This window comes from Coenobita brevimanus, chromosome 63, assembly GCF_032717465.1.
Source record: "Coenobita brevimanus isolate Jiangsu-jjx chromosome 63, ASM3271746v2, whole genome shotgun sequence".
Lineage (NCBI taxonomy): Eukaryota > Metazoa > Arthropoda > Malacostraca > Decapoda > Coenobitidae > Coenobita > Coenobita brevimanus.
In genome coordinates this window covers 6,911,150-6,928,266 of record NC_137016.1, presented here as the reverse complement: position 1 = coordinate 6,928,266, position 17,117 = coordinate 6,911,150, and the positions used below count along the sequence as shown (strand labels likewise).

Genomic DNA, 17,117 nt, shown 5'->3' with positions numbered 1-17,117 from the left:
GTTGTACCTACTGGACCATTTTTTGTATACACAGTGCTGACCCTAGGTCCAGTACAGCAGGTCTACTGGACATCTTAATTAACGAAATACTGGATGTACTGTCCACCTTTTCCCCCAATTAGTCCCTTATAATAAGGTCTCACTGGATTACAGAAATAGCAGATTTTTGTCAATTCTTTTTCTTTTCATTCTGTAACTCTAACATAGTGCTTATGTAATATGGTAAACGTGCCTGTGGCAGCTGTGGTAACTCTACATCCTGAATGTTTGTTAATTCACTGTAAAAGTTCATGTGTGAAAACCAACGCTTAGCCTGGAACAATTACATCTTGCATCATGTGAAATACTGTATACAACTCTTGTTATCTAGTTGAGCAAATGGCTGTGGCATGGAACATTTTTCAATTTAGAAGTGATACAGCTGGGAAAGACAACTGCAAATGTGGAACATTTTTCAATTTATATGAGACACAGCTGGGAAAGACAACTGCTGCTACATGATAACAGACGTGGTGAGGTGCTGCAGTTGGTTCAATCTCCTTTTACAGAGAAAAACAGGTACTGGGTGGTAACTGTAAGAGATTCTGCCAGAAAAAAATTATATTAACCATGGGAACATCTTGGAAGAAGACATTAGTATTAATACAGCATAAATATACAGGTACATAAATTCCAAACTACTGCATATACATACTGGTGCTTAACAGAGTTACTATTTTCAAGATATTCATTCATTCATTCATCATCCAATCCTGCGTTGCCCCATGAGAAGCACAGGAGCCCAGGGTTTGGCAAGTTGGTCCTGACATTTAAGATGAGAGTGTTATGACAAAAAGTAATCCCGGAATAAGATAAAATTGTTTTAATATCTCTGTGTGTTAACATGTGAACAGTTACGTTCTCAACTTGCAAGTCAGGAGAATTGGCTGGCTGTTAAATTATTATGGAACAGTTGGAGAGGTCAGTATAAATATGATTGATCTAAGAGTACTGATAATATTATCGAAAAGATTTCAGCCTATCTTACTGTTCATTGAGATAATTACATCTGCATTATACTGTATATAAGTGAGTTGTCCCAGACCAATGGCTGAAGTGTGTGATTGTAAATGTGTGCAATGGGAAGGGTGATGCATTGAAAAGAGGAAATTATAGAGGAAGAAAACTTTTGGACCAGATAATGAAGGTAATGAAGAGAGTTCTAAATGGTATAATTAGAGAAAGAGTGAATACTGATGAGATGCAGTTTAAGTTTATGCCTGGCAGAGGAGCCATTGATTCCATATCCATTGTTCAACAGCTTCAGGAAAAATAAATAGGGAAGAAAAGGGATCTGTACTTTGTTTTTGTTGATCTCTAGAAGGCCTCTGACAGAGTCCCTAGGGAAGTGGTGAAGTGGGCAATGAGAAAGCCTGGGACTGGGGAGTGGCTGATTGGAGTGGTTATGGCTATGTATCTGGGTGCTTGCACTCAGGTGGAAGTGAATGAAGATTTGAGTGATGCATTCTCTGTGAATGTTGGTGTGCACCAAGGGTCAGTCTTGAGCCCCTTAATGTTTATCATGGTATTTGAAGCCCACTCACATGACCTCAGAAATGGATTCCCATGGGAGATGTTGTATGCTGATGATTTGGTGTTGACTGCAGAGAATGAAACGGAGGCAGAGGAAAAATTCAGGAAATGAAAAGATGGTATGAGGCACAAGAGCTTGACAGTAAATGCAGATAAAACAAAGGTGATGGTATCTAGGGTTGGTGGGGGGTACAGTCAAAGAAAAGAGAATGTGGCCATGTGCAGACTGCCACAAGGGCATGGGAAGTAATTGCAATGTTTGTGATAAGTGGGTGCATAAGACATGTGGTGGTATTAGATGCAGACCACAAGACAATGCTGATTTCATGTGTGCAGTGTGTCAGGGAGAGCATGTGGAGCTGTCAGGCATGACAGGATTGATCATACTGGTGAGTCTTTTGAGTGTGTGGAAGAGTGTTGTTATATGAAAGACATGCTATGTGCTGGAGGTAGGGCTGGAAGTAGCTCTGTGGCTAGAGCAAGGTGTGGCTGGAAGTTCAGGGAGCTGTTGTCTCTCCTGACATTGAGAGGGCTCTCCGTCTGTGCTAAGTCTTTGTATGTGACATGTGTTAGAAGTGTAATGTTGTATGGCAGTGAAACCTGGCCAGTAAATGAAGTGGATAATCGCAGGGTCAAACACACAGAAATGACAATGATTAAATGAATGTGTAGTGCATCTTTGAATGCGAGGCTGGGGGGGGGGGGACTAGGTTTACGATGGATTTACGATGGAAGAGTTAAGAGGAACGATGGGACTGGAGTGTATTGGCACCGTGATGGATGAGGAAAAGTAGGCTGAAATGGTTTGGGCGTGTGGAGAGGTTGGAGGATGACAAATGGGTGCAGAAAGTGAGAGATGTGGACACTGGGGGCAGGGTTACGAGAGGCAGGCCAACAAAGACCCAGGATGAGGTCATAGAGTTTGACCACATGGATGAGGGACTGCACAGGGAGGCTGCCAGTGATCAAGCAGCATGGAAAACTGCCATTAGATGACCAAGGTCAACACATGCAAGCATGTTGGAAGCTTTATAAATGAAACAAAATGATTGTAAGCATCTCACTCACTCATATGCATAGGCCTACATACAAAAGACTGGTGATACTAACCTAGAACTTTTTTGATGAATGGTGGCTTGTTCAAGTAGACAAAGATGAAGTAGACTGGAATACCAGAAGCTGTGATAAGGAGACCCATACCCACTTCAAATGGTCGGACATAAAGAGGAAGAAAAACTAGGAACCCACAGATCAGAAGGAACACTATGGGAATGATGATATTAATCTGGAATAAAAGATTATGGGAATCAAAGAACAGTCATTCATATTCTAAGCTTCACTTAACCAGATTTTTAAAAATGTTTCAAACAGTTCTATGTCAATGAATTCAAGATTAACTTCCAAGATATCTCCAATACTTACTTTTATTGGTCGTTCCATGTCTGGGCACCTCCACCTCAAGAAGAGCAGCCCAGCTATACTGAAGAGGATGAACATACTCTCCACAAAACTTGAATATTCGATCAGCATATAAATATCCGTAGTACACAGATAAACCAAAGACAGCAGTCCCTAGAAAACCACAGAAGAGAACAACAGTCAATCTCTGCACTGGAGTAAATCAAACTGCAATATTATTTAAGGCAAAATATGTAATAAGCTCTTTAAAATTCAGATGACTTTCTGTAGACCAGTACCGGGTGTTCTATGTCAAAAGACAGCAAGACTCAATCTATCCTATCTCTTTTTAAATACTGGAACAATTCCCATACTGTCTGCTATCTATCCATACAAAAGTGATTTGCACTAATCAGTGATGGCCAGTATCTCTCTCCATTTATGCATCAGTCTTTCATTAAGTAATATGAAGAGGGTGCACACAAGTATGACAAGACTCAAATACTGTAACAGAGTTTGTATATGTCAGCAAAGCAACCCCGTTAAGTTGTGTTCCACATGCAGGACTCAAGAAAATTACATATGCAAACCAATGATATGCACGGCCAGCTCCAACACTTTAAAAGGGGAGTGGGGGTAATTCCTTGCAAAATTTGTACTCTACATTTAACCTCTCGGCAGCATATAGCATTTCAGAAATGCCGATCGGTATACTGCAATGTACATTCCAGAAGAGCTGCGTAAAAGATTGTGAACTTTTCAGTCATTCTTTGTGCCTACTGCATGTCTATATTTGATGAGTGGGTCACAAATCGTCAGTGTGGAATGCAAACTTCATCTGACTAAAATGTTATCAAGTTTGCTTCGGTATAAATGGGTCAAAGCAGTATGAAAACACAATTTTTTTAACAGGTTTTCCACACCACGGACATAGGAAATGTTTAGGGCCACCACAGCCTAGAGGTTAAGCAATGAAGATATCAAAATTCATTTTTTTTTTTAACCTACTTTGATCATAGGAATACCCTGTACAATAATATGGGGAAGTGCAATAAGATATTTACTGTATATGTTTTGGTAAGCAGCAATGCTTTTATTACGAGTTATCTTTAGTTTGCCAAAAAACAGAGGAGGGGGCCCAATGCCCTCTCCCCCCAAATCCAGGCCAGATATGACATCATAAAACAATCAGCCAATGTTTGCATCTGTGGGTCAGCAGGGGGGAAACATTCACAATAATGGGATCAATAAAAGTAAATGCTCTAGAACTGACTTAAATTACTATAATCTATATTATAATGATCCAATTTCCATGTTTGTTTGTTTGTTACTGTAACACGGCAAAAACGGTGAATGAAGTGCAATTTTTGTTAGCGAAGGGTACCATTAAAATGCTCTAACTTGAAGAATAAAACAATTTCCAGTCCGGTTAGGCCACCAGTTCCCAAGTTATGACTCATTTCTGACTGAAGATAGAAAGTAACTTGATGTCAAAAAGAGGCCGCCAAAGGCGGCATTTAAGTACATAAAAATTGGCAGATTAACCTTACAGGTGTGCCAAGCATATAAATGTAGCTTCATATTTACAGCCATTTGATTCTACAACTGAAGTTACCTATGTGCAATACAAAATACGGTATACACTTTATCTATCTATCTATTGCCAGATGCCTTAATCTCATTCGGGGTGGCCACAAAGAAATCGCCTCCACGTCGCCCTGTCCCCTGCCATTTCACTGCCCTGCTCCCAACTCACACCCCCCCTCTCTCATATACCTCTCCACTCCATCCCTCCATCTCATCCTCAGCCTCCCCCTCCCTCTCCCCCCCTCCACCTCACTCACATACACTCTCCTTGTCAGTCTCTCACCCTCCATCCTCTCCACATGGCCAAACCACCTCAATGTGTTCCTCCTAACGTTTCCTATTACATCCACATCCACATCCACACCACAACGCTCATTAATATACTTTATATGTGACTATAAGGCACAACGTCATATCTGTGAAAACATTATTATAGGAAAGATAATGAGGCTGTACAGTAAATCCATCATCATTCATCAACATCATTGTCCAGATCTCTCTTCCCATCTCAGGATGAAGTGTGGTAGGGGTCCAGAAAACAAGAAAAAAAAAAAAATGAAAGAAGGAGAACCCAACTAAAAGTCTGCCTAGCTGAATGTGTCACACTCTCATTTGCTCATCATACACATTCCTGAGATCCTGGCTGTCATTTTACTTCTCAGCTTGCTTGCATCACTTATGCCTTTAACCCCTTAACCGCGGGGCGTCACTTTCGTGACGCTTGGGAGCAAGGGATCATACCGCGGGGCGTCGCTTTCGTGATTCTGTGTTATTTTGAATTCACACGGGCTTCCAAGTGGGGGCTTGTATCGTCTATCAGTACTGCCAATGTCCAACACTAGTCAGCACTCCTAATCTCATCTGTACTCCCATCTATTGTTGACAATTTAGCCATTTCTCCCCGTTCTTGACTCCCCTCCCTACCCCCCCTCCATTACCCTATCCTCTCGCCTGCCCAGCCGTGCTACGCTAAGTAAATCTTCCCTGGAATTTTTCACTGATTTCATCCATTGAAATAAGCCCTATGCCCTATTCTTATACCAAATAATATATATAAGAAAGAAATAAGGTAAGTGAGAGTACCATACACCTGGAATTGGCTAATTATCACCTGACAACACCTCACGTGCACTCGTTCGCTAATTTTCGCTGTTTTTTTCCCCTTGAAATATGCCGTATAACCTATTTTCGTAATAAATATACATATAAGGAGGGAAGGGAGAAGCCTAAGTGATATTTACATTCTCCTGGAACTACCTAATTTATAATGTATTGTCTAGATTTCCTGCCAATCATTTCAGTGCTATACATAGCTGTTTCAAGAGCTAACGTTGGTAATACTGAATATCCCCTACGTAGGCCTCCACCCGGCCCTCCCTTATCAGTTTACTCTCATCTTCCGAAGTGGAGGTACGTCTGTTTCCTTTCGCTGACTTCAGGGACTTTTTTACCCCCATGCAAAGGGCCCTGTGACCTTTACCCCCTACTAAACCTCGTGTGGAAAGAGGTAAAGGGCTGACAATTGATAAAAGAGTGACTGCGATCTTTCTATTGAGTAAAACAGTGCAAGTGGAATTGTAAAGAATGTGTAAACAGCAAGTTCATTCATTCATTCATTCATCGCCAGACGCCATGTATCCCAGACGGGGTGGCCAAGGGCTTAGAGTTAATTGTTTTACAGGGAGGAGCACTAATCCTCCACCAACCCCACTTGACACGTAGGGATGCCAACAGCATCTGGTGTTCCCAGGCAGTCACCCATCCAAGTACTAACCAGACCCAACGTTGCTTAACTTCGCTGATCGGACGGGAAGCGGTGTACTCAACGTGGTATGGCCAAATGAATGTAAATATACGTGAACAAAGGAAAATAGTTTTATAAGTTACTTCAAGTGACAGTGCATAACACAGTGTAAATAAAATAGAAATGTAAATAATGTAAATAAAACAGAGAACGTAAATAGAAATGTAAATGAGTAGTATTATAAGAATACGAGTATATACCCTAGGAGTAATGAAAGTGAAAGTTTCACTCTAGCATGTCTGAATACTATGAGTTATGATAGTGAAGATGAAAGTGACATTCACTCTCAATGCTAGTATACAGGACGAGAAAGTGAATGCTACGTATTTTACTGAAAGAAATTGAATCCCTACAGTGAAAATAAACTAATACTACTGAAGGAAACTTATGGATAAAGACTGTAGATATATATATGTGTTATATAGTAATAGAAATATAAAGTGTGAGGGGTTTTATGAATAATAAATGACAGAGTACCAAGAGCGAATTAGCGCAAGTGCGACGGTCAGACGTGCTCATTATTTTCATTGCTTTCACAGTGGGTTTTTTTTTGGAGTATGGATCCCAAACTATTTGAAAATCATAGAGTAGTGTTTATAGTGTTAATATCTGACTGTGGTAATCATATTACAGGTTGTCGGGAAGTGTAAAATGGAGACTTCGTTACCCAACTTCAGAGGTCTCCACAAGTCCTACGGTAACTGACGAAGGCTCAACAAACATTCCAGGAGAAAGTTGAAGGTATGTGCCATAAGCATATGTAATTTTAATATTCTAGGACTAATAACTGATTTTTGGCAAATATTTTTTGAGAGTCTGTCGGAGCCCGAATAACCCTGCGGCACACGCAAAACATCGGTAAACATGCCCGCGGTGTAGGGGTTAAGGGCTTAATTGAGAATTCTGAAGCCTTGAATACTGAGTAAAAGGATATATGGCTCACTCCACTAGGCACTCTGCTGATGTTCTCCCATGTTTGTCCGGTTCTGGTTCCTATCCATCTCATTTATGCAGCCAAATAAGGGATGATGATGATGATGATGATGAGTAATGATGTCATGATGATGATGATGACAATGATGTATTGTGCATCTGCAAAGGATTGTACTGACCAAGAAGACCAAGGAAGACATTGGAGTGTTGCAGATAGGATTGATGAGGGCCAAACAGTCTGGGAAATGGCCTTGACGAGCTCCCACAAAGCACAATCTGTAAAAACAACAGGTATACAAATATGTCAGGCCATACTTTGCTATTAACCCTTGAATCCTGATTACCGGTACATATTGTACTTTTTAGTTTCTTCTTAATGCTGTTAGATGACTTTATGCAACACAGAAAAGGTCTCTCATGCCAACAAGGCCTCACAAGTCAACGGTTTATTAATGCTATATCTAACTCGTCCAATTTAAAAAGCCAATCTTAACCTATACCATGCTAGTGACGTAGATCAACGTCCCATTCAAAAATGCCAGTGACATAGATCTACGTCCTGCAGCAATCTAAGTAAAATGGAAGGTAATAACGTATCTCGCTAACTTCAGACATTTCTCCACTCACTTACAACACTAAATTGGGGGCACAGCAGGCGAGTGAGTCTTCACAGGCTCACAGCCGCTCTACTCTGTCAGTAACCTTGAATATTTCAGAGGTCAGGTGGCACCAACCTGACTCGATTTCAACCTACTTTCTGGTTTTGGTGACTACTTTTATTAGTGCCAGGGATCTTATATTGATGTATTAAGCCCATTTACCCACAAATATAATCGAAAATTGGTTCACAAGTTCACAGACGCTCTGCTCTCTCAGTAACCTCGAAGATTTCAGAAGCAGAATGGCACCAATCTGACTTGATTCAACTAAATATCTGGCTTTAGTGATTAATTTATTAGTGCCAGGGATCCTATACTGATGTATAAAGCCTTTTTAGCCAGAAAAAATAAAGTCCAAAATCGGTTCGCAAGATCACAGCCGCTTTGTTCTCTGAGTAACCTCGAAGATTTCAGTGGAAGAGAGGCACCAATCTGACTACATTTAACTTACTATCTGGTTTTAGTGATTACTTTTATTAGTGCCAGGGATCTTATACTGATGTATTAAGTCCATTTAGCCAGAAAAAAAAAAATCCAAAATCGGCCAGCGCAGAGGGGTATCAGTTTATTTTTTTGCCCAGCATGGTACGGGTTAAGCTGAATAAAATGATCATCAGCTGGGAAAAAATAATCACAACTATTGAGAATTCATCCCTTTACTGCAATATTCATACACTGCTTCTTTATTCTCACTAACTTTACAGACAATTCTTTTGAAATTACAATTTAAAAAATCTTAATCAAGTTTTCACTGCAATTATACTGTTTAGGCATCATATTCTGGTTAATTCTTGACAATTTTTTCAGAAGACTGTCTTTACAGGGCTAAGAACTAAATTTAACACAGGGTACTGGAAACAATACATGATCTTCAAAACATAAATCAGCCAATGTACAAATGTATTTAACATCTGACTGGAAATCTGGTGTATGCGACATCACAAGACTGCATGAACACATACCGTCAACAATTAACTTGAGTTTTTGAAAACCTAATGAGAGCTGTACATTATCTTGTACTTGTATTTATCAAAGATATCTGATATAATGTGTCATGTACACTTGGAAGAATGAAGGAACATTGAAGAAAAAAAAAAATTCAAATAGGACGGCAGGCTAATGGCTGAATCGGTTGTCAGCATACGGTGTGGTAAACGTACGCTTTACTTGAGGCAGTAGAAGAACCTTACCAATTCAGTTAATATTCTTCCAATTTGTTGTTTTCCAAATTCCCAACTCAGGTTAAGTTAGGTTGGGTCAGGTTAGATTAAATTATTAGGTACAGTTAAGCCAGTTTACGTTAGGTTTTGTTAACCCGCCTCATACTGACTAATTTATAAAAAAATCCACCCCCAAAACGTGACTTTTTTTTTTTTTTTTTTTTTTTTTTTTTTTTTTTTTTAAATACTAAAACCTCCACTTTCAGTGAGAAACAATGGAAAATTACCAAGTGCTCACCTGAAGTTAAAAATGGTCCAGAGAAGTGACCCTCTGAACACCTGATCCAGTGTTTTCTGTAGCCGTGCTGCTACTGTCGCGATTTCTATGACAGGGTAACTATTGGAGACCACTCAAAATACATAGATATTTATTAATTTGGTACAAATTTAATGCCAACGGCCATGCCACGTTGAGTACACCGCTTCCCGTCCGATCAGCGAAGTTAAGCAACATTGGGTCTGGTTAGTATTTGGATGGGTGACCGCCTGGGAACACCAGATGCTGTTGGCATAACGTTCTCCCTACGTGTCAAGTGGGGTTGGTGGAGGATTAGTGCCCCTCCCTGTAAAACAATTAACTCTAAGCCCTTGGCCACCCCGTTTAGGATACATGGCGTCTGGCAATGAATAAATGAATGAAATGGTACAAATTTATGTGTTGTACAAGAATATATTGGTTTTCCCACAAAAAATTTAGGTGATATAAGCGTTGGTTCATTCACGAACACATGAAAATTGCCAAATTCTTGCACAGCTGACTCACTATGACTGTTGTTTCAACTTACATTCTATTTTTCAAATTACATTATACTGTACATATCCACTAACATTATACCAATTTCCACCACAGGCCTTACTATTATGGTGAGTGTCATATTATCACATATTTACAGGCCTTACTATTAAAGTAAGCCTAGTATTATCTGAAGCACACAAAGTATCACTAATGTACTAATATGTACTAAGGTGTGGTAGAGGAAGGTGTCCCATGTATACGTACCAAAAATCACACGCGAAATTTGAAAAATGTGCAAACGAAGGACCTAGCAATAGCAAAACATACATCGTACATTGTGGAGACTGAGCGTGAAACAAAGTTGCAACGTGCATTGTACGTCATGGGTATGGAGCGGGTTAAACACTCAGAACAGTCCCTTCCGCCATTATTCCGACAACTCACACAAGAGTTGGCACAGCTGAACAGCTAAAAACAATGGGGAAACAGATTTAACAAGATACATTTATTTATGGATAATGCATCACAGTATCAATGGTTCATATGCTATGGAATTACCAGTTCATGTCATTTTCAGGAAGGCGTCAAGAATTAGCATATTTCAAGAATTAGCGAGGATGTTCGGAACATAACCCTCACTAATTTGGGGGATTACTGTACTCATATATACTGTATTAGTTTTATTACAATTATAATTTTATATAGCCCATTCAGCACTACAGACAATTTCCAAACTTCATATAGTCAACTATTGTCAGTTAGAATAAATAAAGATATGACTGTAGTGGATGAGTAACAAGAGATGATTTTTAACCCCTTAAGAATAATATTATCCTAAACTTAAAAACATCCACTAATGGTATCCAGAATAAAATGAAACTGAAGCTGTGATACTGAATTCATCCATCCATCCATCATCCAATCCTACATTGCCCCATGAGGAGCGTAGGAGCCTGGGGCTAGGCAGTTGGTCTCAACATTTAAGGTGAGGAGGATACAAATCGTATGCGTCTGCGTTTGCATTTGTGGAACCACAAATTTTTTTTAGTTTCTGGATCTGCAGTTGTGGAAGGTAATTTTTTTGAGTCCGGGGATTTGTGTTACGGAAGTGAATTTCCGTTTGCAGTGCTGAGCTCTGCTTTATAGCTGGGTTTTATTCACCCCTGTGTAGAGTTCAACTCTCATGTGTGGGGAGGCTCCCCACATACAGCTCTTCTACATAAGGTGGAGTCAAAGGCTTTTCATCTCTTTAACTCTCCTCCTCTTACTGGCTCCCTTCAACTCCTGTCTCTTTGTCAAACTGTTGCATTTTTAACTCTTTTCTATTGCTACTTCAATGGTCACTGCTCCTCTGAACTATCTGCTTGCACCCCTCCACCACTACGAAGGGCACGTAGCACCCGTCTATCAACAAATTCTCATCCTTTTTCTGTCTATCGCTCTAATGCAATTGTTAACCGTTACTCCCAGTCCTTCATTTATGCAACAGGTCAACTCTGGAACTGTCTCCTTCTGCCTGTATTTCCTACTTCCTATAATCTCGTCTTTCAAACAGGCATCTCGAAATGAATGGATGAATGGATTGTGAATTTGACTCTTTCCTGTATTGTTTTTGTTTTTTTTCTTAGAATGGTTTGTGGGCTCCTGGATTTTGGTTCCTTCTTCCCTCCATTATTTAAAAAAAAAAAAAAAAAAAAAAAAAAAAAAAAAAAAAAAAAAAATTGTCTGAACTGACCTTGTAATACTGCCAGGAAACAACCAAATGACACAGTAAGTATAACAGCCCAAAATAATGCCAGTACACTAACACAGACAAAAATGCAGACAGTCTACCAGCCACAAATATTACAGGTGGAAAACAGTCCACTTACCTAGATGAAGTCATGATATGCACTGACAAGCCACCAAACGCAGAGACTGCAACCAAAAGTGGCATCACCCAGCTGGCATATGGCATAATCTTATCTGCAAAAGTCTGGGGGGAAAAAAAAAAAGTTAGCATATGGCATAATCTTATCTGCATGTCTGAAAAAAAAAAAAGTCTTTGAGATACTAGTAAACAATAGCTCTGTTGATCTTTCTTACAACTTACTACATTTTAATCCTTGACATTACAGGTTTTCATGCATTCTACACACCTTAAATGAGTAAGCTATAAAATTTTTGTGCCCCTACTAGTACTCAGACACTGTTAACCTAATCGAAAGGGTCATAAAAAGAAACAGTCTTACCGTCCTGTAGAATAGCAGCAAATTAGTGGTACAGTACTACATAAGTACAGTATGCATTACATACAAATAGCTACTTTCAATTTGGCCTACAGATAGCCAAAAATTGTTTAACTTACTGGACTTATAATGAAAACAATCACAGTATGATTATCTATATCATCATCATCATCTGGACATCCTTTCCCACCCAAGGGCCGGGCGAGGAGTAGCAATGTCTAGACAGCCCAAATCTGCCCAATCCAATGGGCCACGCTTCCATTTGCTCACCATTCAAGCCCCCAGAATCCTGGATCTATCAGATGTGCCCAAAACATTCACCACATTCTGTAGCTTCACATAAATGTATGCGATTGAGTCAATCCAGACACTGCCACGTCAAAAAGGGGTGCCAAATCCTGATCATGCACTTCTCCTCCCAACATTCATCCAGCCAGCTTGATCTCTTGTCAGTTCCCTAGCCTCACCGACTTCCAAACTTCTCTTACTCATATACTCATCCACCATATCTCTCCACCCTCTCCTTGGCCTACCTCACCTCCTCCCTCCTTCAAATTTGCTCAGATATACCTTTTTCACCATTCTATTGTTATCCATTCTCTCCACATGACCATACCATCTCAGTATACTCTCTTCTATTCTGGTGTCCACAGACATCCTCACTCCACATCTTTCACATATCACATTATTTCATATCCTATCCAACCTCTGTACTCCACATACATTCCTCAGCACTCCCATTTCCAGTGCTCTTACTCTTGACTTTTCATTTTCATGCCACACCATAGTCTCACATCCATATGTTAAAGTTGGCACTAACACTCCTTCGTGCAGCTGCAACACTCAAGCCTCTGTTTCTTATCAAGGCCTTCATTGCACCTGCTACTTTTCTTCCTTGTGTCACTCTACTTTCAACTTCTTTTGCACATTTTCCTCTCGTTTCTATCACTGTACCCAGGTATTTGAACTCTCTCACCAATTCCAGTCTCTCTCCATTCACTGTAACATCAGACTTGGAGTCACCTTCTCTCTCTCAATGACCATCACTTCACTCTTTTCTACATTTACTCTCAAGGCACGACACTCACTGACCTCAGCAAAACTCTGCACTAGCCTACCAAGTTCTTGTCCGGTACTTGCAAGCAGTACTGCATCATCAAAATACAACAAATTTGAGATATTCTATCCATCACCATTCATTACCAACCCTCCACACTTACCCAAACTTGCCTACTACAAGCCCCCTATGACCCCAACTAGAGTAGAGATAGGTTGCTTAAAGGCACTGCCTACTGTAGAGAGGTAAATTAAACATGAGACAGTGACATTACAGTGACTAACAGGAATTAAAAAAGTGGGGATGGGGAAAAATCACCATGATACCTCACAGTGCCTACAAAAAACCCTATAGCCCCAGCTACAGTAAACAACACATATGTTTCCTGAGGGCATAGCCTACTGTACTGAGGTAGAGATAAGATGATGACACAGAAGAGGTTTACAGGAATGCAAGTGAAAAAAAACTATCAATGGGGATGGTTTCAACCATCAGCCCCATACATCCTTAGTATTGTACCACTTCTTTAACCCACACAATGGGAGTCATTACATACTGAGCTTATGTATACGAGAAGGAGACTGTATCGTACTGTGGACCACTGTGCTTAACAGTAGGTGAAAAGCATATGCCCCTGGTGGCACTGCATGACTGACAAATCCCCAACAGAACACAAAAATCAAATCAAAGTAAGATAATAATTGGCACTAACCACAGCAATGGCATCCGAAGCAAGCATATCAGTGGGTGTGAGGACAGCAAGGTAGGCGATGTTGGCTAACACGTACACCAATGTCACCAGCGGCAGAGAGATGTAGATGGCTCGGGGTAGGTTGCTGGCAACATAAACAACAATGATGGTTTTTATGTACACTGGTGTGCTAGTAATTCTGTCCTAAAATGCATCTCAATTACAGTGTTTGATAATGTATGAACCAGAATGCACTGAAATTTCTTCTGTATGCTGTACAGTAGTTTTTTTTTTTTTTTGTTTTTTTAATGCAAGGATGAAGGAACCAAAGGCCAGGAGCTTGCAAACAATTTCTTGCAAGAAAAAAACAAAAACAATACAACAGAGAGTCAAATTCAAGATCCATTCATTTCGAGATGCCTGGACACTGCGTTTGAAAGACTGGAGATCATGGGAAGTAGGAAATACAGACAGAGGAAGACAGTTCCAGAGTTGACCTGTTGCATAAATGAAGGACTGGGAGTAATGGTTAACTTTTGCATTAGAGAGTTGGACAGAAAAGGGATGAGAGTTTGTTGCTAGACGGGTGCTACACGCCTGCCATAGTGATGGAGGGATGCAAGGTGACAGTTCAGAGGAGCAGTGACCATTGAAGTAGTGACAGAAAAGTTATAAAGATGCAACAGTGCTGTGAAGAGACAAAGGTTGAAGGGAGCCAGTAAGTGGAGGAGAGTTAATGAGATGAAAAGCCTTTGACTCCGCCTTGTTGAGAAGAGCTGTACATCAAAACTTTGTTTTTCGACTGATTATTATTCGACAATTAGTTGTTTTGAAAATGTGAGTGCATTCAAGTACTTGGGTAGTGTGATGATTAAGGATGGAACTTTGGGGATGAAGTGCTTGAAAGGGTACAGCAGGGAAGGAAGGTTGTTGGTTCACTGAAAGCAATGATGAGAAATAGGGAGGTGAGTATGGAAGTTAAGAAGTCACTGCATGATAGTATTGTGATCCCCACCCTGACGTATGGAAGTGAGGCATGGACCTTGCTAGAGGGGAACAAGTCAAGAGTGAGAGCAGTGGAAATGAGTTACTTGAGAGGAGCATGTGGAGTGACATGAAGGGACAGGTTAATGAATGAAGAAGTGAAGGAACGTTGTGGGGTGGAAGTGGATGTGGCTGAGAAGATTAGGAGAAATACACTCAGGTGGTTTCGACATGTGGAGAGAATGGAGAATGAAAGACTGACTAAGAGCGTATGTAGGTGAGGTGGAGGGAGGGAGAGGGAGGAGAAGACCAAGGATGAGGCAGAGGGATGGAGTTGAGAGGTATATGAGGGAGGGGGGAGTGAGTTGGGGGGAGGGTAGGCAAATGGTGGGTGACAGAGCAACTTGGAGGCGTTTTGTCTGTGGCCACCCTTTGCGGGATTAGGGCGTCAGGCTATAGACAGATAGTTGTTTTGACGTATATAAATCTATACCCCCTTTCGTAGTAGTAGTAGTGGCTGTTCCCTAGGCAGTCTGGCCAAACAGCCCTGAGTCCCTAAGGAAGGCCGAGGCTGAGACCGGGTTTTCCCACAGAGCTTTCAAGAAGTGTATGTTGTGTTGTTGGCGTAGGTGATTGTGTGCAATGCAGTCTTCCATAATGTGCTTAACAGTATGGGATGCTGTGCTGCATCCTGGACACTTACATGTACACACCAAAACGCAAACACAGCTGCACACATCCTCCAACCTTACTTCAACGCACTACACGAATGGTTCATCACAAACAGACTCAAAATAGCCCCAGCCAAATCTACAGTGACTCTTCCCACAAACTGGACAGCAGAACACAGTCACATTCCACACCTCACCAAAAACAACACTCCCCTACCACACACACACACACACACACGCACAAAATCCTTGATGAAACATACAGTACATCACTGTAATTTAAACAACACATCACAAACATTAAAGATAAATTAACACTAAGACAGGCATCAATGATGGAGTCATCCAGCCTCTTCTGGTAGCTTAAGAGGGCTGGATGTGGGCACCATCCAGCCCTCTTAAGCTACCAGAAGCTGGATGACTCCGTCGCTGATGCCTGTCCAGGATGCAACACATCACCCCATACTATTAAGCACATTATGGAAGACTGCATTGCACACAATCACCTACGTCAACAACACAACATACACTCTTTGAGAGCTCTGTGGGAAAGCCCGGTCTCGGCCATGGCCTTCCTAAGGGACTCGGGGCTGTTCGGCCAGACTGCCTAGGGAACAACTACTACTACTACTGCACCAAGACTCGACACTTTAAGGTCACTTGCCCATTCAAGATTTGGACACAACAAAGAAACCACCACCACAGTATACAAACAAGATATACATTCAGTGATGAATTATGCAAGCCTAGCTTGGGCTTCTAACGTCACTAAAACACACTACAACACTCTACAGACCATAATGAACAAGGCCCTAAAAATAATCACAGGCTGCACAGCTACTGCACCCACAGACCACCTACACCAAGAAACAAAAGTCCTCAAAGTCAGGGATCATTTAAACATGAGAGGCATCCAAATTCTCGCCGCAGCCTCCACAAACCCAAACCACCCATTGCACTACACGGAAGCACATCCACACACACCAAGGAACATCAAAACAACACCCAGCACACGATATCATTTACAAATACTGTCATCTCTCCCCCCTTGCCCGCCTCAGACCAGCTTCCAGAAGCATATCCATACTCAGATCTCTCACCTCTCCGTTGTCACTTAAAGACAGCACACAGCTTCATGCACGGCCTCCTGATATCCACCCTTCTGAATCCTATCTCCCTCGTGAGAACAGGGTCCACCTGGGCAGGCTGAGATGTGGGCATCATCCAGCCCTCTTGAGTTATCAGAAGAGGCTGGATGACTCCATCGCTGATGCCTGTCAATAATGCAATACAGCACCCCATACTATTAAGCACATTATGGAAGACTGCATTGCAAACAATCACCTATGCCAACAACACAACATACACTCTTTGAAAGCTCTGCGGGACTGCCCGGTTTCGGCCGTGGCTTTCCCTTAGAGACTCAGGGCTGTTCAGCCAGACTGCCTAGGAAACAACTACTACTACTACTACTACAAAAAGGGGTATAGATTTATAAATGTCAAAACAACGAATTGTCGATTGACGATCAGTTGAAAAACAAGGGTTTGGTGTACAGCTCTTCTCAACAAGATGGA

At 41.1% G+C, this 17,117-nt stretch overlaps 1 protein-coding gene and 2 non-coding genes across 3 annotated transcripts in view; 1 reads left to right on the top strand and 2 right to left on the bottom strand.

Moving 5' to 3' along the window:
- Positions 1-509: 509 nt before the first annotated feature.
- The window catches only part of gb (solute carrier family 7 member genderblind), a 102,552-nt gene continuing 85,944 nt past the window's right edge, over positions 510-17,117 (bottom strand). The window contains exons 7-12 of the mRNA XM_080275996.1: positions 13,907-14,030; positions 11,781-11,884; positions 7,474-7,570; positions 2,995-3,144; positions 2,683-2,857; positions 510-584 (exon numbers count right to left, since the gene is read on the bottom strand). Of these exons, the coding sequence (XP_080132122.1) occupies positions 532-584; positions 2,683-2,857; positions 2,995-3,144; positions 7,474-7,570; positions 11,781-11,884; positions 13,907-14,030 (703 nt within the window). The 3' untranslated portion in view covers positions 510-531. The remainder of the gene's footprint in view (positions 585-2,682; positions 2,858-2,994; positions 3,145-7,473; positions 7,571-11,780; positions 11,885-13,906; positions 14,031-17,117) is intronic.
- Positions 6,283-6,401, bottom strand: LOC145404549 (5S ribosomal RNA). Its single transcript, XR_013898205.1, has one exon. It is a non-coding gene; the product is annotated as a 5S ribosomal RNA (ribosomal RNA).
- On the top strand, positions 9,566-9,684 carry LOC145404533 (5S ribosomal RNA). The gene has a single exon (XR_013898190.1). It is a non-coding gene; the product is annotated as a 5S ribosomal RNA (ribosomal RNA).